Raw genomic sequence first — 25,450 nt, forward strand, 5'->3', positions numbered from 1 at the left:
AAACATGACACTCTAACTGGGCTTGGTTTTAGCAGGGAACTAGGGCAGATGATCCTGGAAATTGCTTTCATCATAAGCAAGTCAGATGTTTTCATGGATGTCTGTTTTGTAATCAAAAGATCTTGCTGCTGAGGAGTAATGGTCAGCTCAGACCTAGCCTTCATAAGGAAAGCTAGGAATGTACTTTACCATCTGTATCACTTTGATCTACAGTGATTTTTTGGTCTGACGTTTTGTTCCCCGGTCAGTGCAGCAAGATGTTTCTGCAATACTGTAATCAGATCTTACCTTTACTGTCCCAAATAAATTGGGATCACTAACAAATTTTCATCATTTTATTACTTGCTTATCTCTCCTCTCTTTTTATTATTATATGTAATAATCTGTGTTGAAGTGCATTGCAGTATTAGGTTTCTATGTAACTATTAAAGTAGGTAATCATTCACTTTCTGGTGTCCTTAATATTCCATCTCATCATTCTGTCTCTTCATGTGTTCAATATTCATGGCAAAGATCTGCTTCTGTTTCTCTTGGAGACTTGCTTGATGTCTTTTGAAAACTGTGATGTGAACTTTGTTTCCTAGTTTTCTTTCAGTGGAGTGCCTTCTTATCCATGTAATTGGTGATGTCTACGGAGAAGTCTGATTGTTTTGTGAGGCAAAATTTTTGTAATTCCTTTAACAAACACCTCTGTTAAATCTTTGTCTATATGTCATATTTATTTGGGTGTCCACTATTTCTTTTTAACTTTTTGTATTGATTTGACATGTACAAGTGTCAGGGCAACATTCGTACCTTGCTGTCGACCTAGTTTTAAGCAGGAGATTGCATGAGAAAGTTGATACAATCCATTGTATCTTTGAACTCCTTGAAATCTTAGTGAATAACATCTAATGTTGTCAAGTTGCTCCAGTTCATTTTATCTAGCATTTTTATATCATGTTTTGCATATCACTTTGATTCCACACAGATTGTCTGAGTACCTCATAGATGTACAGTAATTTCACGACTATAAGGCGCATCCTTTTGACTAAAATTTTGGTCCAAACCCAGAAGTGCACCTTATAGTCCAGTGTGCCTTATATAATGTACTAAGTTGCAAAATTTGCCAACCTGGAAGTGCGAGCCGTGAGCCGAGCTGCGAGGGGGTGGTGCCACAGGAGCGCTGAGCCATGAGGGGAGTTGGGAGTGGGTGGCCGCAACCAGCAGGAGCCGCATGGGGTGGGCGGGACCGGGCAGCCCCCAGCCAGCAGCAGCAGCCCTGAGTCATGGGCCGTCCTGAGCCCAGCGGTGGGGTGGCGGGGCCAATCCAAGCCCACACGGCACTGGTGGGGGGGTGGTGGGGGGGGGCTGATCCGAGCCTGCACGGCCCTGGCAGGGGAAAAGCGGAACCGATTCAAGCCCGCCCGGTCCCGAGCCGCCGCGATCCGTGGCAGCCCTGAGCCGCCCTGAACCGCAACAACCCCAAGGTGTGAACCGTGTCCGCCCCAAGCCCCACCTCGCCAGCCGGGGGCAGGCAGGAGTGTCGGGCCCTGCGCATGGGGAGGGCGCTTGGAGTTATGTTTAAAGGCTACACCAATCTGTGAAAAATGTTTGCAAATTGAGCACCTGCCAGTGAACGCCATGATTGTGGACTAATTCGTTACTTTGTTGCGCACGGCACGGATCTTCATGGCAAAAAAAAAGTGCACCTTATAATCTGGTGCACCTTATGGTCATGAAATTACTGTAAATTTTGGAGTACGGATAGCTTCACTTTCTTTTGCAGTTGAGCACAGTTATGAATAGCTGCTCTTCTCTGGTCGTGTTTTCTGTCAAAAAAATAGGGCAAAACTGTGATGAGGAAGTAAGAGTACGTCAGGGTTATAACTGCTGAAGAAATGGGCTGAAATAACTGGTACATTACTGTATATTTAGTAGAACTGATGTTACTCTCTATGGAACTGAAAAAGCATGTACTGTGCAAGAGAGAGCTTTAAGAGAGCTGTGGAACTGCAGACATGGAGATCAGTATGCTGCTGTGAGTGCTAATGACACTGGCCTTTGGGTTTTGTCCATAGACTAGCTGTGTTTTTTGGGGAATCTGTTTAATGGGTCTGCTGGCTTGGAAGTCCTCAGATGGCTTCTTCAAGTATATCAGTAACAAAACTAAAACTAAGGGGAATGTGAACCTGTTGCTAATGGAGGTGGGACCCTGGTAACAGAGGATGCAGAAAAGGCAGAATTACTGAATGCCTTCTTTGCGTCAGTCTTCACTGACAACACCAGCCCTCAGGAATCTCTGACTCAGGAGACCAGAGTAAAGGAATGTTGGAAGGAAGACTTCTGCCTCATCAAGGAAGATTGGGTTAGAGAACATGTAGGCAAACTTGACATTCACAAGTCTGTGATGGGATGCATCCATGAGTGCTGGGAGAGCTGGCAGACCCCACAGTGTGGCTGCTCACAGGCATCTTTGAAAGGTCAGGGTGATTGGGAGAGGTGCCTGAGGACTAAGGAAATCAAATGTCACTCCAGCCTACAAAAAGGGTAAGAAAGGGGAACCAGGGAACTACTGGCCAGTCATCCTCACCTTAATCCTTGGGAAGATGATGGAGCGCCTCATTGTGGAAGCAATCTTTGTCTACATGGATGACAAGAAAGTGTTCAGGAGTAGCCAGCATACATTCACTAAAAGTAAATCATGCTTGACCAACCTGATTGACTTCTATGATGAAACAACTTCCTGAACAGATGAGGGGAGAGCAGCAGATCTTTTCTACCTCGACTTAAGCAAGACTTTGGACACTGTTTCTTGCAACATCCTCATAGGCCAACTCAGGAAGTGTGGACTGGATGAGTGGACAGTGAGGTGGTCTGAGAACTGACTGAATGGCAGATCCCAGAGGATCCCAGGGGGTTTGTAATCAGTGGCACAGGACCTGTCACAAGTGGTATCCACCAAGGTTGAAAACTGGGCCCAGTATTGTTTAACTTGTTCATCAATGACTCAGGTGAAGGGGCAGGTGCCTCCTCAGCAAGTTTGCTGATGGCGCAAAACTGGGAGGAGTGGCTGATTCCCCAGAGGCTGTGCAGCCCATAAGAAGGACCTTGACAGGTTAGAGCCGTTGGAAGAGAAGAACCTTGTGAAATTCAATTTTTTTTTTTTCTAACAGCTTTATAGTAGACAGTCCTATATTAAAAGCACTAAGACTTCTAATTTATTTATCACTAGCTCTTTATTCTTGGAAGTCTACATAAATGGAAGGGGAAAACCTACCACATTCTTCCTGTCTTTTTCTCTCTGCATCATGCATCAGTCTTGTATATAAGCTGATGTTTGAATGTCTGTAGCTATAGTATTGTATTGCAGTACAGGCTCATTACATATCTACTTTAGAACTTGTTAATCAAATGTATTCTTTCTCAATTAGAGTCTAAATAGAAGTGTCTCTTATAGTCTCTGCACAATATTTGTAATCTTAAGGAATATGCGTAGTCTCATTCCCTTTCTGAACTTCAGCACTCAGTCCAAACTCAGATCCATTTCAACTTGTTTGCATTTGCCATGCAGCAGATGCAATGACAGATTTGTTCCAGCAAATCCCTTGGCTTCCTTGTTTCACTGGGCATTTTTTTGGTACTTCTAGGTCTTTCTTTTCATATGTCTAAGGTGCTAAAGGATTCTTACATTGTTGGCTGTTGTTGCTCCAGTATGGTGCCAGAGCTTGTGCATTGCCCCTTATAGCTCTTTCTGGAGGATGGAAAAATTCTTTTTTGGAAAAAGTAGGATGATCTGTATTTGTCTTTAGCTCATTGCATCTGAGGGAAAGAAAAGATCTGCATGCACTCCTTTTAAAATGCTTCTTGGGACCTTGTCTTTGGTAGCTTCAAAGCTTTGAGAAGCTGTTTCTGCTCTTTTCCAGAATTTTCTGTCTTACGAATTAATTTGGTACTCGCTTTAGGCTTGAAACTTGGCACTAGTGTTGAGTAATAAAATTATGAATTTTAGTGTAAAGGTTTGCGTTGTAACTTGCATGGAGGGAGGCAAATCTCCTGCTAAACTCAGACGAGTTTACATCCTGTATGGCAGAGAAACTGCCGTGGATCGTATGCTGTAACTGCTGTGGGTCTGGCAGCATATGGTGCTGCCTGGGTACAGACTTGCACCTCTGTAGTTCCAGCTAGTCACTCAGTGACTCTTCTCCCTGCGGTTCCATAGGTATTGCAGGTTAAGTTGTGAACTTCTGGCTTGTGTTAAGCATCTTGTGCTCCATGCAAATTCATTTTCTGGCAGAAGCTCAGCTGTTACTCAGCCTACACTTGGTGCTCTGTGCCCCTAAAGGAGCCTGATAGTATCACTTTGATTTATGCAGAAGAGTTCATCTTGGGAGATTGTCATCTGGATGTAGAAAAGGTGATTATTTCAAAGTATCAATTGTATTTCTTGGCTGATGTGGTTGCAGGTTTCCTTTTAATGAGACTAGTTTTTAATTGACAGCTTTTAGTCATGGAAACTAGGTCATTGTGAAACATTGAAAGAGAAATAGATAATCATTTACAGCTATGGTTTATAAAGTATGCTGGGGAGTCCAGGAGTACCTTAGAATAAATTTGAGGTAATTATTTCATTACATTAATAATTTTAATGATGTTACTATCACCAATTATATTCTGCTTAACAAAAAAAATTACACTTGAACATTTTATTACATGAGCAACAGCACTATCATGAAACAGCTGTGGTTTCAGGCTTATTTTTTTTCTGTAAACCCTTGGATAGTAAAATTGGCTTTAAGTTAAGCTTAGGTACTGCTTTATAATGTTCAATACCTTAGTCTTTGATATGATAAATTAGTCAGACTAGCATTTCAAGTGGCTGAAGGAAGATGCTTTTTACTGACATAGCTGAAAATCAATTGCTCTTTTTCAGTGGTATCTTATCTTTCATATTTTTGAGATCTGATTAATGACTTTTTTGCAGATTAAACAAATTTTTGTAGTTCTCCAGTAGAATGAGTATTAAATCAAAACTGCCTCTCTGTGATCATGCACAAGAAGAATTAGAATAGCTTTCTTGCTATTCAGCATTGTTAACAGATGGTTTTAGACAGATTAGGTAGGGAAATCCCCAAAGGATGATTTATGAATTAATGATTGCAAACAACTCTGATTATAGTTCAGTAAAACTGTTGTGTGGTACTATGAGTCTGTGGCGTTCTGCATGGATTTATTTTGTTTCTTAATTCATTGGAAGAATATAAACCTTGCTAGATAGAACCTTAAAGTCTATTTTTTACTTACTGAGCTATATTGCATTTCATTAATAGCCTTGTGTAAAACCAGTGGGGTAAATGAGAGGTGATGTAGACTCTAGAGCTAATTTATAACTGTTAGTCTCCTTTAGATACTGATTTGGATTATTTCTTAGTGCAGTGAATTCTCAAATGGTGAGAAAACTCCTAAGCACAAATTGCAAAAGTAATTTATGAGCAAATTCCAAAATTCTTTCAGATTTGCATAGAAAAATAATAAATTGTGCTGTTGCTTTTGTCTTACAGAAACATGTTTTTATTAAACAGAATGAATGTAACCATTTAGAACCACACAAATCCTATTTTCAAATAAAAATAAAGCAGAGTTTTTCTGTAGTAACAATCTTATTAGTGTGTGATAGTATTTTCGTTTATTCACAGACATGAAAAATGTTTTCAAGTAGAAGGATAATGTCCAATGTTGCAAGCACTTAGGAGTTAGCATGTAGGAGTTAGACCAGTGCATGGAGCATTCCCTTTTAATTATCTAAGATTCTGCCTTGTCTCTCTATGGTATATTTAAATATTCTTAAATTTTCCAGCTGAATGAGTTTTTATTGCCCTGGAGCAATTAAAAGAACATACAGGCACTTCAGCATAAATAAGATAATAGTTCCTGGATTATACAAAGTTTTTGTTTTGCACTCCTGTAGGTGGGTAGTAGTTGGATTTGCATAGCCTTTTCCAGAGCACACTGTACTTCTCAGTTAATCCCTAGAGCAAGTCTGTACTTTTCAAAATGGAATACCAGGTGTCACTCTGAACTGAAGTTGGATGTCAACATGCTGCTAAGGAAACCTTCTCTGGAAGAGGCTGCAGGAACTCTTCGGTCGGGAACATGCAATGTAAGAAGGGTTGAATAGCTGGTATTCATGGCTGGGAAGCCATCTGCTTATGAGCTAACAAGGAACATGTTCTATATCTTCAGGAACCAATCCATGTTTGAACAGAAGGAATTCTCAGTTGCAGGTGATATAAGTACCAGTAATTTCACGATTATAAGCCGCACCATTTTGACTAAAATTTTGGTCCCAACCCAAAGTGCGGCGTATAATCAGGTGTGGCTTATATATGGACAAAGAACAAAAAGTTGCTGTTTTAGTTTGGAGGACAGGTGTCTGCTGAGAAAGGCAGGAACTTCTCTTTGAAATGGAGAATGTAAACCCCCTCTCTCCAAATTATTATAATTTAGAAATCAAGGGGTTTTCAGGCAAAAATATGGAAATTAGGAATAACAGTTCTTTTCTAGGGAAATCAAAATAGAAATACAGTACTACAAAGAAACAAACTCCAAACCCTGAAAAAGTCAGAGTACAACCTGACACCCAGTCAGGCAGGGTGTTGGTAGCAGTCCCATTAAATGGTGGCTGCATCCTCCTGCAGTGACAGATGTGGCTCAGTTGGAACAGTGCTCCTGTAGAAGGTGCAGTTTCCCTCTGGAGGTCCAGTGGTGATGTGGAGAAATCCGGTTTTCCACTGGAGTCCAGTGGAGAAAGGGGCTCCCTTAGTGTCCCAAAACCTCTGTTTTTATCTTGGTAAGAAATGTTGGGCTCTTCCCCCTGTCTGGAGCAACTTCCAATGGGATGCAGTAATTTTATCAGTCCCACAGTGGGACTCAATGGCCATTAGCAGAAAATGACTGGCTGGAGGAAGGATGGGTTGTGAAAAGATAAAGAACAATGCCCCGCCTGGTTTCAATGGATGGCCCATTAGCAGAATATCTCCCATTGAGATAAGGATCACTGTCCCCACCCTCAAGAGATGGTGATAGAACAGATACCTTTTATCACACTCTGTATTGTAACATGCGGCTTATAATCAGGTGCGGCTTATATATGGACAAAAAAACAAAAAGTTGCTGAAACCCAGAAGTGCGGCTTATTCTCAGTGCGGCTTATAATCGTGAAATTACTGTATGTTGTCTCTGCTACGTCCTTTATTACAATGTCTGAGTTTTGGTTCCACAACAGTGGCGACTTTTTTTTAATAAACAGCTCAGAGCTGGCTCAGGCATTGTTTGCACAAGCAGTACAAGGTTAGGTATATTAACAACAGCAAGTTGAGGTGAAAAACAAGAATTATTGTTTGCCAGTCTCTAGTTTTGAGGTTACCTGATTATGTAGGAAAATTGAGTTATTTCTGAGACTTGCATCTCTCTGGTGCTGAAAACATGTCTGCATCTGTTTTGACCACATCTGAAAGTACACTTTAAACAATGAACATCTCTCTGAGTTGGATTTTCTTAGGCTTAATTCTGCCCAGGTTTTCTAGGTGTGGAATGAAGAGCAAGAATTGCTTTGTTTCTAAAATCTAGCTGTTTGGGTAAGATACTGGTGGGCAACAGGAGAGGAGGAAAGTGTACTGCCCTGTATGCCCTGAAACCCAATTATTTGGTCTACTAGCTTATGCTCACCTTTTCTAGTGAGGTAGTTGTGCATTTCAAGCTTCAAAACAGCAGATGAGTTAGAAAGCCAGTTGTACTTCTGAACACATTTTATAATAAGTAAATGTATATTTTATGATGTCCAGTGTGCTTGTTGATGCACACATTGTATTATCAGAGGTAAAGTTGGACCTTGTTTGAAAAACTGTCTTTGCCAACTCATGTCAAGTTGCACAAAGGAACAAATTTTGGTGCCAGCTCAGTCTGTGAACTTGACTACATCTCTTAAAAAAAGAGAAGAAATGTTGAACTGAATTGTCTGAAAATGATCTTTTTCATGGTCACTCATTGCTATAGAAATTCTAAAGATGCCTTTTTTGGGTGAGTGGTGGGGCAGTCCTCTGACTTGTACAAGGTATCTTTGATCATTGATTAAGCCTCACTGAGGATTTTCCAGTGATTTGTCTCCTCTTCCGTGTGTGGAAAAAAGAGGATAGCAGCAATGCAGGTTGATTTTTGTCTGCAGATTGGTGGGGATCCCTGGTTTTAATGAGTCTGTGAAAAGAGAACATTAAAAAGAAAGCATATTTCTCCTCTCCAGTAGGGTACTTAATAACATTCATTAAAGTAATTCAATCCTCTACAAAATATCAAGAATCCACAGGCTGGATACAGTGAGCTGTATTCATTCCTTTTTTTCCCCTCTGATATTCCTTTTCACAATTAAAAAATAAAAAAGAAGGAAATAATTTAATCCTCTGGGGGGGGGGGGGGGGGGCGGGTGGGAAGAAAAGTCCTGAAGTTTTCAGAGTTCTTGTTGCTTTGGGAAAAAAAAAAGCCCAAAACAACAACAATAAAAAACAACAACAAAAAAGAAAAAGAAAACAAAAATCCAAGAAAACCTACCCTGCAAATCATCAAATCCAAAATAATCCACACGGGAGGAATTAAATTGGTGTCATCAAATTGCTGCACTACATTTGAACAAGTTCATCTATATCACATTTTAGCTAATCATTTTCTCAATGGTCTTTGGTTTGGAACTTGAAATTTGAAAGTTCCATGGTTTTCTAGGAATGCATTCAGCATAAAGAAAGGGTATTCACTACTATAGTACAGTCTTGCTCTGAGTTGAATCCTTTCTTTTGATCTCTTAAGAATTCCAAGAATGTCTAACAAGTACATAGCAATGGTACTAATAATCTGAGGTGTGTGTTTGAATTTGAAGTTGTGTACTCTTCTCTTTCCTGGTGAACTTTACAAAGAGTAGATTTTGAAGTGTAGATGTGAAGGAGGTATAGATGACTGTTTTCACCCCTTCCAGATGATATTTATATCTGCTGAAACTATTGAGTTTGTGAGAAGTGCACAATTAGGTATTGTGGTGTTTTAAAATTTAATGCACAGTTTGCAGTTAGCCAGCTGAAAATCTGGTTACAAGTGCATTATAGCTCATGTTCCATTTGCTTGTTCAACTCTCATGATCTTTTCTAGGCAAGCATGTGGAGGACTGTGGGATATAAGATACTAGGTTGGGTACCCCAGTGATCTGAGCTGGTAGGGCTATTCTTGTGTTGCTTGGCAGCTCCTACTTGTCCCTGCAGGTCATGGATTGTTCTCTCCTTCCTTTTCAGAGGTGGCTTACCAGCTTGTTAGACACTGCCTCTGAAAGATTGCCTGAGGCTCTGCGAAGCGTGTTAGCATTTGCCCACAGATAAGTCAACCAGCCTACAGGTTGTTAAAGTCATTTATTTAATTTGATTCCCTGAAGGTTTTTATAAAAGATGTATTTAAAACCAATGAGAAGATATTTTTTAAAAGCCTCCAGGTAAAGGTACAAATACAACAGTCTCAATACGACAAGTAAGTACTTAGCAGTCTTGGATATGCAGTGCATTTGTACTGTTTTTCTAGACACCCGTCCAGAGGGACTATGAGGAAAATTCATAAATAGAGGGTAGCTGGACTCCATCACTTCGTGGAAGCAGTCTCAGAAGTGTTGACTTAGCATCCTGAATGGTGTGTTGAGGTCTGTGTGACTTCTTCAAGAAGGGTAGATTGCCCCTTTGCATAATAACGCATAGAAGAAACTATTCTGGTTCAATAGTCCATAAACAGGGGCAATTGTCTGAAATACAGTGATTTCACGAATACAAGCCGCAGTAATTAGACAAAAATTTTGGTGGAAACCCAGAAGTGCGGCTAATATTTGGGTGTGGCTAATCTATGAACAAAAATGTGGTATCTGCCCTTACCTAGTATCATACCAGTCCAGTCCCGAGCCGAAACAGTTTGAAATCCATGGTTTCCCATTGTTCTGACGATGAACCAATCAGAGAACAGCTTATTGCCTGCCTGTGGATGGCGGCGTTACTGAGGGGCAGGGGTTGTTATCGGGGTGAGTTGCCTCCGCGAGTTACCTCGGCAGTTCGATAAAAGTGTGTGATATTTCTCTGTACTTTTTAAAGTGTTTTCAGTCTTGTGCAGCTACGGGGCTGGCTGGGCTCGCAGGGAGAGGGCTGGGGGAGCCTCTCTCCCCGCAGGGAGAGGGATGAAGTGGGCGATCGGCTCGCAGGGAGAGGGCTGGGGGAGCTGCTCAGCCCGCAGGGAGAGGGGTAGAACGGCCACTCGGCTCGCAGGGAGAGGGCTACAATGGCCGCTCGCCCCGCGGGGCCGCGAGGGCTACAGCGGCCGCTCGGCCCGCAGGGCTGCGAGGGCTACAACGGCCGCTCGCCCTGCGGGGCTGCGAGGGCCAGAGCAACCGCTCCTGTGCCAGCACGGAGATGTGGCTCCGCTCGGAGCTCAGCTGCCTGCCCGCGTGGCTGAGCGGCTGTTTAAAGGCAACGCGGATCCATTGGGAATGCTCGCAAAATGACCACACTATTGTTCCTGTCTTTTTCGACTTGTAAATAAAGGGTGTGTCTTTTTTCACTTGGAAACAATGTTTCCGAGGTCGGCAGTAAGCCAGTAAGCCCCGGCGATCCCGCGATTGTGTTACTAAATGACGACTTTGTGAAAGTTCGCTGCGAACTAAAGTGCGGCTAATATTCCGGGTGCGGCTTATCTATTGACAAAGACATCAATGTTGCCAACACGCCGGATATGCGGCTTATACTCTGTGCGGCTTGTATTCGTGAATTTACTGTAATGTTTTCAACATAAAAAAAATACATGGGTTCTTACAATTAACTAGTGCATTAGTAGTTGGTGCAGTTGAATGTATTTTGGTTAGTCTTTTCCAACCTTTGACAATTTTTAAAATTCAGTTTCTGCAGAGTTTATTTGTTGAATTTTTCTACAAAATTAAATATGAATAGAAAGATACAAATTTTCTGATTCTGAAGATCCACGCGCTAGTTGAACTTTTAAAAAATATTTTAGTGCTTGAAATTGTATAAAATGCTTAAGATTTCCATAAGTGCCTGGACAGGCATCTCATCTTAACAGACCTTTGTTTTCTAGGAGAGGTAAGCAGGTAGTCCTTGTTTCCTTGTTCACTTCCTAAGATCCCTGAGGCTCATCTTGTGATGAGAAGTCTGTATGGCATTTCTTCTGGTAGCCCTTACAGACAGGATGTTAAAATGCCAGCTGCTGTTTCTCCTCTCTCTCTGGCACATGGTTGTATTCTGTAGAGGTGTGGGTGTTGGAACAACGTGTGCTACTGTCTGGCTAAATGAGTCTGAAGACCTGATCCTCCTCAAGAATTGCGCAAGACCTAATGAGAGACAGTACCTAAAATGTAATATTAGAAGTTCCTCTCTGCCCCCAAACTCAAGATGAACTAATGAAAGTACAAGGAGTGTGGGAAAGGCCTTTTTGACCAAGATTTCTACATGTTGTATTAAATTCAACTAAATTTACCTTACAGCACTCTTCTTTATAGGGGCTTATAACTTCTTTCCCAGTATGTAGTGCTATTACATTTTCTTAGCAAAGACTGTTCATTCCTGGTACTATTATTATTTTTTTTTAAGAACCAAATTTTCTACCATTGTAAAGTTAATGGAAGGTGGAAAGCAGAAAATACACTAGATGGAAGAGGAGCTTTACTCTGAGGCATCTAATCCTCATTGAATAGAGATAATATCTTGAATTTTTAGCAGGAAAGCTGATCAATATAGAAGTAAAGAATCAATTACCTGGCTTGGAAGAGACCTTAAAGGTCATCTAGTTCCAACCCCCCCTGCCAAGGGCAGGGACACCTTCCAGTAGATCAGTTTGCTCAGGGCCCCATCCAGCCTGGCCTTGAACACTTCCAGGATAAGGCATCCACGTCTCTGGGCAACCTGTTCCGGTGCTGCACAATCCTGAGAGTAAAGATTTTTTTCCTAATATCTAATCTAAACAGATTCTCTTTCAGTTAGAAGCCATTCCCCCTTGTGCTGTCACTACATGTCCTTGTAATAGACAGTCCCCATCTTTCCCATAGGCTCCTGTCATGTACTGGAAGGCCACAGCGAGGTCACTGGAAGCCTTCACTTTTCCAGGGTGAATGTGAGTGTTGGGTTTGCGTGGCAGGGTTCTGGTGCTGGGGTGGCTTCTGTGAGAAGCTGCCAGAAGCTTCCCCCAGGTCTGTCAGGGCCAGTGTCACATGGCTCCAATATGGACCAAGGCTGAGCCAGTCAGGGATGGCAGTAATGCCTCTAGGATAATGTATTCAAGAGCAGGGAAAAGCTATTGAGCAGAAGTAATTGCAGCCAGAGAAGAGTGGAATGATAATATGAGACAAACAATTCAAGAGCAGGGAAAAGGTATTGAGCAGAAATAATTGCAGCCAGAGAAGAGAGGAGTATTAATATGAGACAGACAATTCTGCAGACACAAAAGTTGGTACTCCAGTTACTGGTGCAGACCATGGGGGGCAGTTGTCCACTGCAGCCCATGCATGTTCACAGGGATGCAGAGATCCATGCTGGAGCAGGTAATGTCTGGAGCAGTCTGTGGCCCTGTGGGAAGCCTGCGCTGAAGTGGCTCCTTGCAGGACTTGTGACCTGGTGGAGATGAGCTGATGTTGGAGCAGGTTTCCTGAGAGGACTTGTGATCCCAAGGAGTAGCTGTGTTGGAACACCCTGTTCCTGAAAGATTGGAGCCTGTGTGAGGGACCCATGCTGGAGCAGTTCATGAAGAACTGCAGCCCATGGGAAGGATGTTTCTGAGAAGGTTGTGAAGGACTGTCTTACATGAGAGAGACCTCATGTTGGAGCAGAGGAAGGAAACCTCTTGCTGAGGAGAAGCAGCAGCAGAAACAGCACGTGAGGAACTGACCACAGCCCCCATTCCCTGTCTCCTTGTGCTGCTGGGGCAAAAGAAATAGAGCATCAGGAGTAAAGGCCAGAGGGGAGGGGTAGAGGAAAGGTATTTTTAAGATGTGTTTTACTTCTCACAATCCTTACTCTGATTTGATTAGTCATAAATTCATTTCATTTCCCCAAGCAGAGGCTATTTAGGCCATGATGGCAACTGGTGAGTGATCTCTCCCTGCCTTATCTCAGCCCACAAGCCTTTTATTATATTTTCTCTCCTTTTTACTGAGGAGGGGAGTGACTGAATGGCTTGGGTGAGCACCTGGCATCCAGCCAGGGTCAACCCACCACACAAGAGGCAGTAACAAATACTACTCTTGAGAGTCTAAATCATCCTGTGTACAATGTAGGTACTTTCCTAGGGAGAAAGGTGGGCAGGGTATCTTCCAACATGACTTGTCAGTTTGACTCTTGTGTTTGTAGCAGGGGGTGTGAAATAGCTATGTTTCCTCTGGTTTTATTTATAGATGTCTATAAATACTTCCTGAAACCCAGTCTCTTTAAGTATCATTTAATTCTGTCATGCAAGACTTAATTACACTGACAATAAATAGACATTAGAATATTTTTAGCTAAGCATGCTGTCATGATGCTTCCTGAGTATGAAGCATATAATGACTTAAATGTCAGTTTCTGAAGGCCCTCAAAAAGATCTGGAAACAGCTGCTCAAAAATTGCCACAACTGAGCTTGTTTCCTTAAATATGAAGTACATCTTGATACATTATGGCTATATCTGTTAGTTTTGGTGGAGTTCTTGAGAAAAGGTCATTATTTTTCTGTGTCTTCTCATAACAAGTGACAAAAAATTGTAGCTGACAGATTCTTGAGACACTCCTTAAACTGATTGTCGCAAATCTCAGATAAACATTCCATGGAATAGTGTGAGAGCTCACATTAAACAGAGGGTGAGCACCATCAAAAGGACTGCTTCCTTTCTAGGACCTGATCAGTAAATCCTTAAGTAAACAGCATGTAACGTATTGCTCTTGTTCAAAGAGACTTGCAGGTAATCTTTTTAGCTGCTAACCCCTGTCCAAACATCACAGATGTTGGTGACTGGAAAACAGATGATCAGAATATAACAGATTAAATACTGGGAGGTGTTAAGCTTGAGGGAGGACTTAGATGATGTTCTTGGACTTGCAGGGGTTTCTTTAATTTAAAAAAAAATTAAAACACAGTAATAGTTGTAGTCTGGTTCCAGCTGGATGAACTGTGGGGGAAAAAGCAATTTCTTGTAGTCTGAAACATCTTAAATGTTGCAAGTTTTACTAGTTCAGTTTTTTATAGGCTCTTAGGATTTCTTTAGTTGGTGGGGAGAAAATTCCTTGTTAAGTTTCTTCTGGGTGTTTCCTTTTCTCCATTTAACTCGTCCCATTTTTTATCTTTGTTTTAAGCATTGTTTAAAAGTCAGGAGCAAAACTTTTGCGTATTCTTTATTTTAGAAGCTTTTCTTATTGGCCTTTTGATGCTCACTGCTGTATTTGTGTTCTGGGGCAATTATTGTTGGGTGCTGGACTGGTTAGATAATCTTTGCACTGCTTATTAGCATCAAAGTTTCCTTCACTTTGTCCCTTAACCTACTAGTGAAATTCCTCTCCTTGCTGAGTTAAGATCCTGTTATTTTTTTAAACCTGACTGTTAATTACAACTTAATTAAGTCTTGAAAAGAATTCTAAACTGCAGTTGCCATTATCTCTGCTTTTTCAAAACTTTATTTGACATGGAGGATGTACCTGTCACTCTTAACGATCTATGAGGGAATGAGAATACATAATTCTGCAAAATCTTTCTCATTGTTTGTAGAGCAGTGTTTTCTGCAGGTGGCAGGTTATGAGAAGCCCATCTTGTATCCGAGCAGCTTTCCTCATGCCTTTGACATTATTACATTTGGTTTATGTGTAACTCATGTTTCTAGAACCAAACCCAGCCCTGTTTTTTTTTAAACTGATCTATATTTCATGTCTTTCTTTTATCATGACCTACCTACTCCTATTTCAGGGCTGTTTGTTATTTAGTTTTTTATAGGAAACGTCTTATGCAAATCTGGTATCAATATAGGCTGCATTTGCTACATAATGTTGATCACACTTGAAGAGGTGTTAAGCTGTTTACTGTGATATTTCAAACTTCTTGACCAACTTCCGTTTTGGTTCTCTCACAATGGTTGTTTTTAACTGTCAAGCCATACAGTTTTTTTGCTTATCTGAAAAGAGAAAAATATGGAGCTCAACCAACTTCCCTCCATTCCAATATTAAAGATAGTTACTATACTAATCCTAAATTAGCCAGTCTGGGAAGAAATTATATTACCCAGCTAAGAATTCATTACTCCAGGAGGTATTTGCAAAGCCTGCACTGCTGTGCATAACCATAGGTTGAGTTTAATCTTAATATATTAGCTACTCAAGTCGGTGTCTAGAGTCGGCCATAAAATTAGAGAATGGTTTGGATTAAAAGAGGCCTTTCAAGACCATCTAGTTCTACCTTCCTGCCATTGCAGGGGTACCTTCCACTAGACCAGGTTGCTCAAAGCCCCAAGTTGTTCAAACTACCTGGCCTTCAACTCTTAAAATGATGGGGCTTCCACAGCTCAGGGAAATTGTTCCAGTGTCTCATCACCTTAATGGTAAAAAAATTACCACTTTAAGTCCATTCAGAGCCTACTCTCTTTCAGTTTGAAACTGTTGACCTCTCCACTACAGGCCTTGGTAAAAAGTGTTCTCTGCTGTTCTTCTAAGCCACCTTTAATATGTTAAAAGGTCACTGTAAGGTCTCCCTGGAGCCTTCAGCAGGCTGAGCCATCCCCGCTCTCTCAGCCTGTCTTCACAGGAGAGGTACTCCATCCCTCTGACCATCTTCATGGCCCTTCTCTGAACTGTCTTCAACAGGTCCATGTCCTTCTTCTGTTGGGGACCCCAGAGCTGTACACCCCTCTCCAGGTGGGGTCTCACCAGAGCAGAGTAGAGGGGCAAAATCCCCTCCCTCAGCCTGCTGGCCACACTGCTTTTGTTGCAACCCAGGACACAAGCACTTTGTTGACTCATGTCCAATTTTCTTGCACCGGTACCCCCAAGTCATTTTCTGCTGGGCTGTTCTCAATCCCTTCATCCCCCAGCCTGCATTGATACTGGGGATTGTTCCAGCCCCAATGCAAGACCTTGTGTTTAGCCTTGTTGAACTTCATGAGGTCAAGATGAAACTGGTGATAGACCTGTCCAAACAGCTGCTTATTCTTGCTTAACCTTGGCAGGGGGAGTAGAGGGGTTGTTTTTTGCTGCAAAAATGATGATGCCCTATGAAGAGAATGCTAAAGAAAGTATGAAAATGTAAAAGGCACTCATGTTGCTGAAAGTGTTTTGTAAGACTTTAATAAAACAATTTAAGTTGTGATATTGTCATGATTTTTATTATTTGCATACCTCTACAGTAACATGGGAATTAAAATAAATGCCCTTGATGATTTGTAAGAGACAGTGGGATTCCTTTCACTCTGCAGTGTTATTTGCATATGCATTTTTTTTCAGGGTTATGTAGAACATGTTTGAACTTCTACTGGTGTAAAATGCTGTGGGAGGTAAACTTGGAGCCAGTATGTAAACTTGCAGTTTGTTTTAGGCCAGTTATTTTATATATATTTTATATATTCTGAGAAGTCTGAGTTATTCTGAGAATAACTGTATGAATGTAATATTAACCCAGTATTGGGTTGCTGTTTGCTTAAAAACCAGTTGAAGAAACAAAGCTGTGACCCTCTATCAGTTTGGTTTCCTTCAGCATTTGGACTAATGTTCTCAGTTGTCTTGCTAGCCATGCCTATTTAAGAATTTACCAGCTGGCCCTGTTAGATTAGCTGCTGACAGGTATTTTTTAATTCTGTATACCTGAAGTATCTACAATGCAAGAATTCACAAGAACTGCATACTGCAGTTGTTTTTACCATGAATTTCATGTTGGTCTGAATTTCCATTGAAGTGATGGCAATTGTGTGTTTGAGGAATGTCATTTCTCACATAAAATGAATTGGAAGATGTTCAGATGTTTCTTCAGTTTGCTCTCTATTAGGACTCTGTTTTCATCGTAGGAAGATCTTTTCACTGGAAAGGCATCTGGGGTTCATAGGCTTTGGAGTTGAAGTTTAGTGATCCATGGGACTCTTACAGGGATGGATTTGTTGTATGAACTATAGAAAGCATGCTTGCTTTAGACCTCATGGCTTAGATACAAATTGGAAAAGTAGGGCATATATAAGAAGGCAGTGGGCAGACAGTGCATTTCTGTACTGATATTTTGTACCAGAACAAAATATTCCATTCTCATAGTTCTTCCATAGGGCAGTACTGTTCTTAGGTTTTTTGGCTTTTTTATTTTTCTTGTGTGTGCAAAGCACTTTATGAAGTGTTGATATTTCCCATTGCAAAGAGTTTAATACTGGAAACTTGGCTAAACCAGCTTCTGGCGTTCAAAACCAGCCTCAGCAAGGTGTTAAACAACACCACTCTTTTTTTATTTTTTTTCTCCAGAAAGACGACTCAGTGATACCTGAAGGGTAAACCTTGGGCATTGATCAAATCATGAAGCAGAACAGTTCCTACACTGCTTCCTGCTATGTCCTTGAATCTGTAGTGAGCATTACAGGTACAGCTTGTATGCTCCTGTCCCACCACAGGCTTGACTGGTAGGAAAATGAGTGAATGATGATTTATATTTTTTTGAGGAGCAGCAAAGACATCTATGATCAAACTGATATAGCTGAGATGTTCAGACACTTAGGTAATTCATGTAATTCTGAGATTCTTTAAACAGACATCTTTGAGCTCCTGGGGATGTGGCTTACAGTGGAGCTCTGTGGGCATTTGAAATGATACTCCTGCTGAAAGGAGTGCTTCTGCCAATCTTTCTCTCCTCAGGCTGTACTGTTTCCCTTTTGCCACCAAAAATATTCATGAAACTATGCAGTGAACCAGACTGGGGACTTGATAATGGGGAAAACTAAAACAACAAGCATTACCTTTTCCAAAACTGAGGTTTAACCCACATCAGAAAAATTCATTGCAAACATGAGAGTGGTAGACGAGGACAGGCAGGACTATTTTTGTTGGGTTTTTATGCTGATTTAGGATGTTTGAAATTAGAGAGTTTAATTTCTCCTGCTTCTCACTAGGAAAGAGTTGTAGCAAAAATGTACAGCTCATGTTTGTAATGCAGTGCATAGTTATTTGTGAGTGGCAGGATTGCATACTGTTCTCATATTTATGTGATGCCTTGGTTGAGAAGCTGCTTCTGCGATTCTGCCTTTCTCCTCCATGAGGGGAAAGGATCTCTTTGTTTCCTCGTGTTTGGTGTTTTGGACAACTCTTCAGTCTTCTGCAGCCAGCATGCAGCTGATCTCCAGTCCATGTGGTCTGGGAGGGAATGTATAGCACTTTGCAGTGGAAAAACCAGCCGAAGAACCAAGTCAGGAGTCCAAAATAGGAATGTCCTCAGAAATTGTTGTACTGATAACTTGTATCTAAATGGCAAGCTTTTTCTAAATTGTAGGAAACATGTAATTGGGGACGTTTAAGTTATGAGTTACGATATTTTAATGGGGAAAGGGTAGTATCTGTAGTGTGAAAGGCTGTTGAGACCCAGAACAGCTTATTTTAATACTGCAAATGGGAGTGGAATAAAATAAAAACCCCTGTTTTCATTTGAGATAAACTGAGCAGATGAGCAACCTTAATTGCACTTTATTTTTTTCATTCTCTGAGAAGTTGATACCTCATGACACAGCACAAAACTAAATTTTATTAGCGAAGTACTGTAAAAATCTATTACTGAGTTCAATTTAAAACTTACCTTTAGTATTAAAGTTAAAATGTTCTAGTAAATAATTCTTCTTGCTTGCAGATAACCACTCTTATAAATCATAAGGATAAACCAAAGCGTTCAGACAAGACTCTGCAAGCAATCCAGCGAGTGGGCCAAGCCGTTAACCTGGCAGTTGGGAGATTTGTTACTGTGGGGGAAGCCATAGCCAACGAAAACCATGAACTGAAGGAGGAAATGAGTGTTGCTTGCATCGAGGCAAGGAGAGCAGGTATGTAGTTACTCATGAAATTGTACTTGTGCCATTTTTGGCACGCTATTTTTAGTGTCAGGCATAATGTAAGAATTTTATTATTTAATTGCTTAACCTTCCTCTCCTGGTTCATTCAAGGCCTGATCTGTTACATGATTTTGTCACTTACTTAAATTACTGTCATCTTACGAATAGGGAATGGAATTGTGTGTTGGCTTTGATTTTTATAGGATCGTTTGCCACAAGGAACTACCTGACTGCTCTTTTTTATGATGTTACTACAGACAAAGAGCAGAGTGTTGGGAACACAACTTTAGAGTTTATTACTGCCAAGTTAAAACAGTGGAGTATTTTAAGTTATTTGAGTGTTACGCTATTGAGGTCACTGCATTCCAAATCTCAGTGTCTGAATGAAGGTCAGTGTCAACCCATGTTTCATCTGGACTGAGTAAAATTACTCACATCAGTCATCTGGTGACTCCCCTCAGTAGAATGAAAGTCACATTGTACTTCCTTTTTGCTGGATTCAAGTTTTGTTGCAAACTTGCTGTGTGTGTGAATTGAATGTGAAGTGTGGATAATTGAGTTGCCTGCTGTCACTCTCCTTCCCCCAGAAGACTCTGTCTAGGCAAATTGGGGTTTGCTTTCTCTGATGCTGTAAGAGAATGTCAGCATCTTGCTAGAAACTACTTTCCTAGATACTAAATACTATTCCTTGCATAATATTTCAGTGGCCCTCAGTAAATGCATATTCTTAGATCTGCAGTGAAGGCTTCAAGATGACATCTTGTAGAATCTAGTTCCTTTTGTTGTTAGTGGGGTGGCATTTTGTTTTTTCTTTCAAATACTTTTGGATTATGGGAAATTCTACTTGAAGCTTTCCCAGTTTGAGCAGGTGGATGAACCTGCAGGTGTGACAGAGATTCTGTTTGCTGTGGCTTCAGGCAAACAACCTTGAGCTTCTGTTGTGAGGACAAATAAATGACCCTTCGTCAACCCTTCAACACTAATGTCTTGATTACTGCTGGATGGAGCATTAGTCTACTCCAAGATGTGGGTTAAAACTGTGTAGTGCACTCGAAACTGATCTGTTAAGTTAAAAAGGAGGCTTTGATGAGTGTTTGGTTTTTATCTTTGTAGTGACCTCAGAGTCCTGAGAAACTTGTCTTTGCTGTCCTAACTGGTGTATACATCTTGTTGAATCACTGTTTTGGCCTCAGACTTTGGGGATAGAGTTCATGCTATTATTTGTGATTAAACAAAAAAAGAAGCTTAGAAATTGGGCACAGTGCTGTAAGAAATCCTCTGAAAATCCCTCAACAAGGAGTCACAATGTCTAGAAATACGCTGATGATGAGTGATTGTTCTTGTGATTTGAAGGACTTTTCTGGATAAACTTTAGACTGAAAATTCCTAGTCGCTCCAGTAAACTTGGCTGCAAAAAGAAATGCCCTAATTTAAAAACATTCCATTTGTTATGTGAAGCATGTGTTTTCTCTTCAGAGATCCAAGTAAAATGCTGACAAGCCAAAATTGCCAAAGTTCACATCGATAATCTCAGCTGCTGGAAGAGCAATGCAGTCTGAATCTCTGTTTCTTGACTTGCTAGTTATGCTGTGGTTAAGTATTTTTTTCTCCCTATTACTGTATGCAGCAGGAGCTCAGAACCTAAAAACAGTCTGCGGTACTTTATCCTAGCAAAACACTGTAGTTCTTTCGCATTGTAAATTTTATTTCCTGTTATGTAGTAATAGCCTCAGTCTAGAGGAGTGAAGATATGGGCTGTTTACATTTCTGTCAGCCTCAGGTTTACTTTGGCATGGCTCAGTTGTTCCCTGCATTTGAGATCTAACTGACAACTTACATGGGAGATTCAGTGTAGCAAACATGTTTGCTCCTGGTTATTTGTTTGATGGAGGGTTTTTTGTGCCAGTATTATCTCTGTGGACTGCTCAGTGCTGGACAAAGTAACATAGTCCTTCCTGCACATAAATTCTTAGGGATGAATGTTGTCTGAATTCAGTTTCTGAACATGGTTACTCAAGTGCCTTTTTAATAACTTTGGTGTTTCCAAGCAAGCCAAAAAATTTCCTGGACAATTATAGCGAAGAATACTGATCTGTATTAAGGTACCGTATGTTCTGAGGGCATAGGCAGCTGAAAACCTTTGCTCTTTAGGGCAGGGAATCTGGTAGAGCTGTTCATACTTCTTTTAAGCCAATAAATTAGATTGTGTCTCAGAAATTGAGATTTTGTTAGGCATAAAAGACAGATTTCAACACAAAAGGATTTATAACATTAGGCATCTCAATTTCTGAGAAAAATAGGGAGTCTTTAAATCAGTTGCATATCCTGCAGAGGCTTTGAAGGATGACAGATGTTGTATCTATCTCTTGAGAAGGGTATAATCAGTGATCTGAAGTGTTTCAGACTTGTTATGACTATTTCCTTGTAATAAACCTTATAATTTGATTGACTCAAAATAGAATCCTAAAACACTGCAGAGGGTCATGTAGCAGATTTTGTGTAATATTCTTTTTGCACTGTGTCAATGTTTACAGTGACAGTATAGTAGCGGAATGTAACTTAAAGAAGCACATTTTAGATGCCCATCTGTGATTCTTTTTTTTCTCTCTAAAACTAGGAAAGGCTGGCTAGTTTAAAAGAGAGAGCACAAGTCAGGAATAAGTGTCATAGCTTTTCCAGTATTTTCTGCCAGTTCTGCCTAAAGGAAGTAGTGGAACAAAATAAAAGCATTAAATAACTCTCTCCCAGTTTTGCTTTGGGTTTTAGTACAGGGGGCTAAATTAAGAAGGCTGAGAAATGGAACTTTAAGTGGATAAATGGAATCACAGAATAACTGAAGTTGTAAGGGGCATTTTAACTCCCCAAGAATGGAGATCATGCAATTTCTTGTACACTTCTCATTTTTTACTTCTTTCTTGTGCCGTTAAGGGTGTTTGACCACCTTTTCTTTGGCAATTGTATTGTCTTACATCTTGTTCCTTGCTTCTTGTTCCATCACCATACCTAGTGGGATCAGTCTGTCTGTGTCTCTCCATACCTGCCCACTAAGGGGATAGATGTAGAGCACAGAAAGCCCTGCCACAGCCTCCTTGGGCCAGAATAAATTTCCCCACTTCAAGCTCTCCCCCCTTATGTTACTGGCTCTGTTATGTCAGCTGAGGTGCTGAGGAACCTAGAAGTGGACATGGTACTGCAGATGCTGCCTCACAAGTGCCAAAAGGAAGGGAAGAATCATTCCTGCAGCCTTCCAGGTGCGGCTGGCCACTGTTGCTGACTCCTGTTCAACTCTTTGTTGGTCCCCCATGTCTTTCCCCACAAAGATTACCTGTTGACATCTGATCTCAGCATGTAGGGCTGCATGGTGCTACCCTGACCCAAATGTGGTATTTACTGTCCTTGTTGGACTTCACCAGTTTTCTATCAGATCATTTTTTTTCAGCCTGCTCTTCTGTCTAGCATCCCTGCCCTCCACATCAGATATTCACCCACTTTGGTATTGTTCAGACACTTGCTGAACGTGCTGGGTCATCATCCAAGGAGTATTTTTGATGACTCCTGTCAGCCCCAGAGGAGCACTACTGGAAGTTGACTGCCCAGTGAGCTTTGTACCCGTTACCAGCATCCCCAAGCCCAACAGTCAGGTTTATTTTCTACCCACCTTTTTGTTCATCTTAGTCCATATCCCTTGATGAAGTTATAAGGAAAGTATGGGGGATCATGGCAGGGGCCATGGTGAAGCTGAGATGCACAGCATTCATTACTTTCTTTTTTTAAAAACAGTGTCATCTCATGATAGAAGGCATTCAGATCAGTAAGGGACTGTTCACCCTGGCAGGTCTCTGCTGGCTCTTCCTGATTGCATTTTTCTTCCAAGATTATTTTAATGGTAATCCTGGAGGCTGATGTGAGGCTGACTAGCCACAGTTGCCTGAATTTTTCTTGTTAACCTTCTTTGAGATGGATGTGACAGTTGTCTTTCTATCATTGGAAATATCACCCAATTATAATGATCTCTCAGTCCTGATAAAAGAATTACAGTGACACTGAACTGTTTCTTTGACTTGCTCTGATGTGTCTTTTGGGCTGGTGTACACCCAGCTGGATATAGCTTCCTTAGCTCCAACTCTTTACCCCAACAGGTCTTGTTCCTCACGGCTTACTCCCAGGGCTTTATTCCTGTTTCTGTAGTTGCAGATCTGTAGGCAGAGAAGGAAGCCTTTGTTCTGTTACCAGAAGCCTTGAGTTTCTGTGGATGTCTGGAGCTTTTGTTAGGCAGATGTTGCAGGTGTTTCAGTGTTCTCTGATAACTCTTTGTATGACTAGCTGCTTCACCTATGACTTGATTCATCTTCAATAAGGTGAATCCCATAGCCTAAGAAATGGGATAACGGTGTGCATCCTTTCTTGGTTACCAAAAGAACTTTGCATCTGTTTTAATTATTCTCTATGTATTTCTGCAGCATTTTATGTTGTCACAGATAAGGTGAGGTCAAAGAAATAGATTAATCTGCTGACAAAGGTGAACAAGTAGAGACTGGTGAGAGGGGAAATGAATTGAACTGTGGAGAAGGGAATGGCCAATGTGTTTCACTGTCAAATGATCTCCTTACCTGATGGCAGACTTGTCCTACAGCTTCGCTGGGAGTGCATCTGGCTGCCCCTCACTCTTTGAACTGTAGCTGTACTTTTATAATTCCTCTTGCTTCTAATCCATTTTCAGGTCCTTCAGCTGTGGAACTCAGTGTGTCAGATTGTACTACAGTATGGTATATTGGAGTGACTCTCTGGTTATTTGGAGCATGCCTTTTGTGACCTGGCCTGGTCCCAGCAAATGTACTGGAAGTTCTTTTCCATAATGCAATACTATTTTGGCATCTTAAGAACTCAAGGGATTACAATTATCAGAGGAGAGAAGCACTATGAAATGTGGAGCTATGTGGGTTGAAGGACTGTCAGGCCTTTCTTGTTCTATACTGTGTGGTATTTCTGGAGTACCAGAATAATGCAGGTTCTTCAAACGGGAGCACTGGCTTTATTAGGCTTTTGGAGTATTTTGCCTGCTTAGGTGAATTACCTTCGTTGAAGTTTTGAAGATGAGTCATAGGGAATTTGATCAAATATCCTAGATTTTATCTTCAAGGATGATCTATAGGTCAGTTGTAGGTTGATCATTTTGTCTTGCACGCTAGCAAAAATCATGTCTCAGTCTCCCAGCAGCCCTTCTCTGATTACAGACTAGCAAATTGCTTTGTCTTTCATGTATTGCATTACTATCTAGGGTACTCCAGAAGATTCAATTGGATAGGGTCTGTGTTTCCTTCTCAGATAAGGAAATCCATTAGCTGCAGTGAATGAAGAGTTTTTATCTGCATAAGAAATAAAAGTGGTCAATTCAGCCTATTTAACTATTTAACTAAATACATATTGAATAAAAAGATAGTGATGAACCGAAAATCAACGCTTCTTTGCCTTTATTTCCTTTCCTGACAGTGCCCTGTTTAGTGGACCTCCTTCAAATGTGAAGTGCAGTAGACTCACTATAATGCTTCAGTCCTCTAAGTTGCAAAATTATTGTTTGGAATCTCATTATTCATGCCTGGAGACTCCTGGAACAGGACTAGGCAACCCACAAATTATGGGAGTGCTAATTGAAATTTGGAAAGTGGAGGGGAATTTGTAGTTCTTTCTTCCTTGCTGCATCCCACTCTTTCAGTGGATTGATGCTGCAAGTGTGGACACTGGTTTGACTTTTGCTATTAAAATCAGAAAAACGCCTCCCATTAATGTTTTATCCCTCCACACTCCCTAATTTCGCCTATCACTCTCCCCCTCAAATAGCTGTAGATTACTGTAAGAAAATTAGTGTATGTTACAGATGGAAGAGTAAGGTAGTACTGAATTGTAATCCACACTTAAATATGGAGAGGGTGCCACCAACAGTCAGTCGAAGGAAGTGAAGTGAAATAAAAAGTTGTAAGTAGCTCTGAAATTGTGTTATCACTCAAAGGTAAAAGTTAAGAATGATTGATAGCCCAGTATATTTCTTCTAAGTATGGAAAGTCACTTTATTTTTTTTCCTTCTAGGTGAAACAATTGCACAACTTACAGATGTGGCAAGCTTGGATCATCCAGAATCTGATAGCCACATAACAATCTTTACGGACAAAACGGGTGTGGTAAAAGCTGCAAGGTTGTTGCTTTCTTCTGTCACAAAGGTGCTGGTGTTAGCAGACAGAATTGTTATTAAGCAAATTATAACTTCCAGGAACAAGGTATTGTAGCTTCCCTTCTGTTTTGTTTAACTGATACCTGTACTCAGTGCAAAAGAGTAGTGGTAAATGTGATATTGTCATTGTTTCTCTGGAGGAATTACAAAA

The 25,450-nt window shown here is 40.9% G+C and overlaps 1 protein-coding gene across 2 annotated transcripts in view; it reads left to right on the plus strand.

The window, feature by feature from the left end:
• The window catches only part of CTNNAL1 (catenin alpha like 1), a 63,382-nt gene that overhangs the window by 5,006 nt on the left and 32,926 nt on the right, over positions 1-25,450 (plus strand). For both annotated transcript variants that reach the window (XM_033079020.2, XM_033079070.2), the window contains exons 2-3: positions 18,875-19,064; positions 25,158-25,345. In XM_033079020.2, coding sequence (XP_032934911.1) covers positions 18,875-19,064; positions 25,158-25,345 — 378 coding nt within the window. The remainder of the gene's footprint in view (positions 1-18,874; positions 19,065-25,157; positions 25,346-25,450) is intronic.

This window comes from Catharus ustulatus, chromosome 1 (genome assembly GCF_009819885.2).
Source record: "Catharus ustulatus isolate bCatUst1 chromosome 1, bCatUst1.pri.v2, whole genome shotgun sequence".
Classification (NCBI taxonomy): domain Eukaryota; kingdom Metazoa; phylum Chordata; class Aves; order Passeriformes; family Turdidae; genus Catharus; species Catharus ustulatus.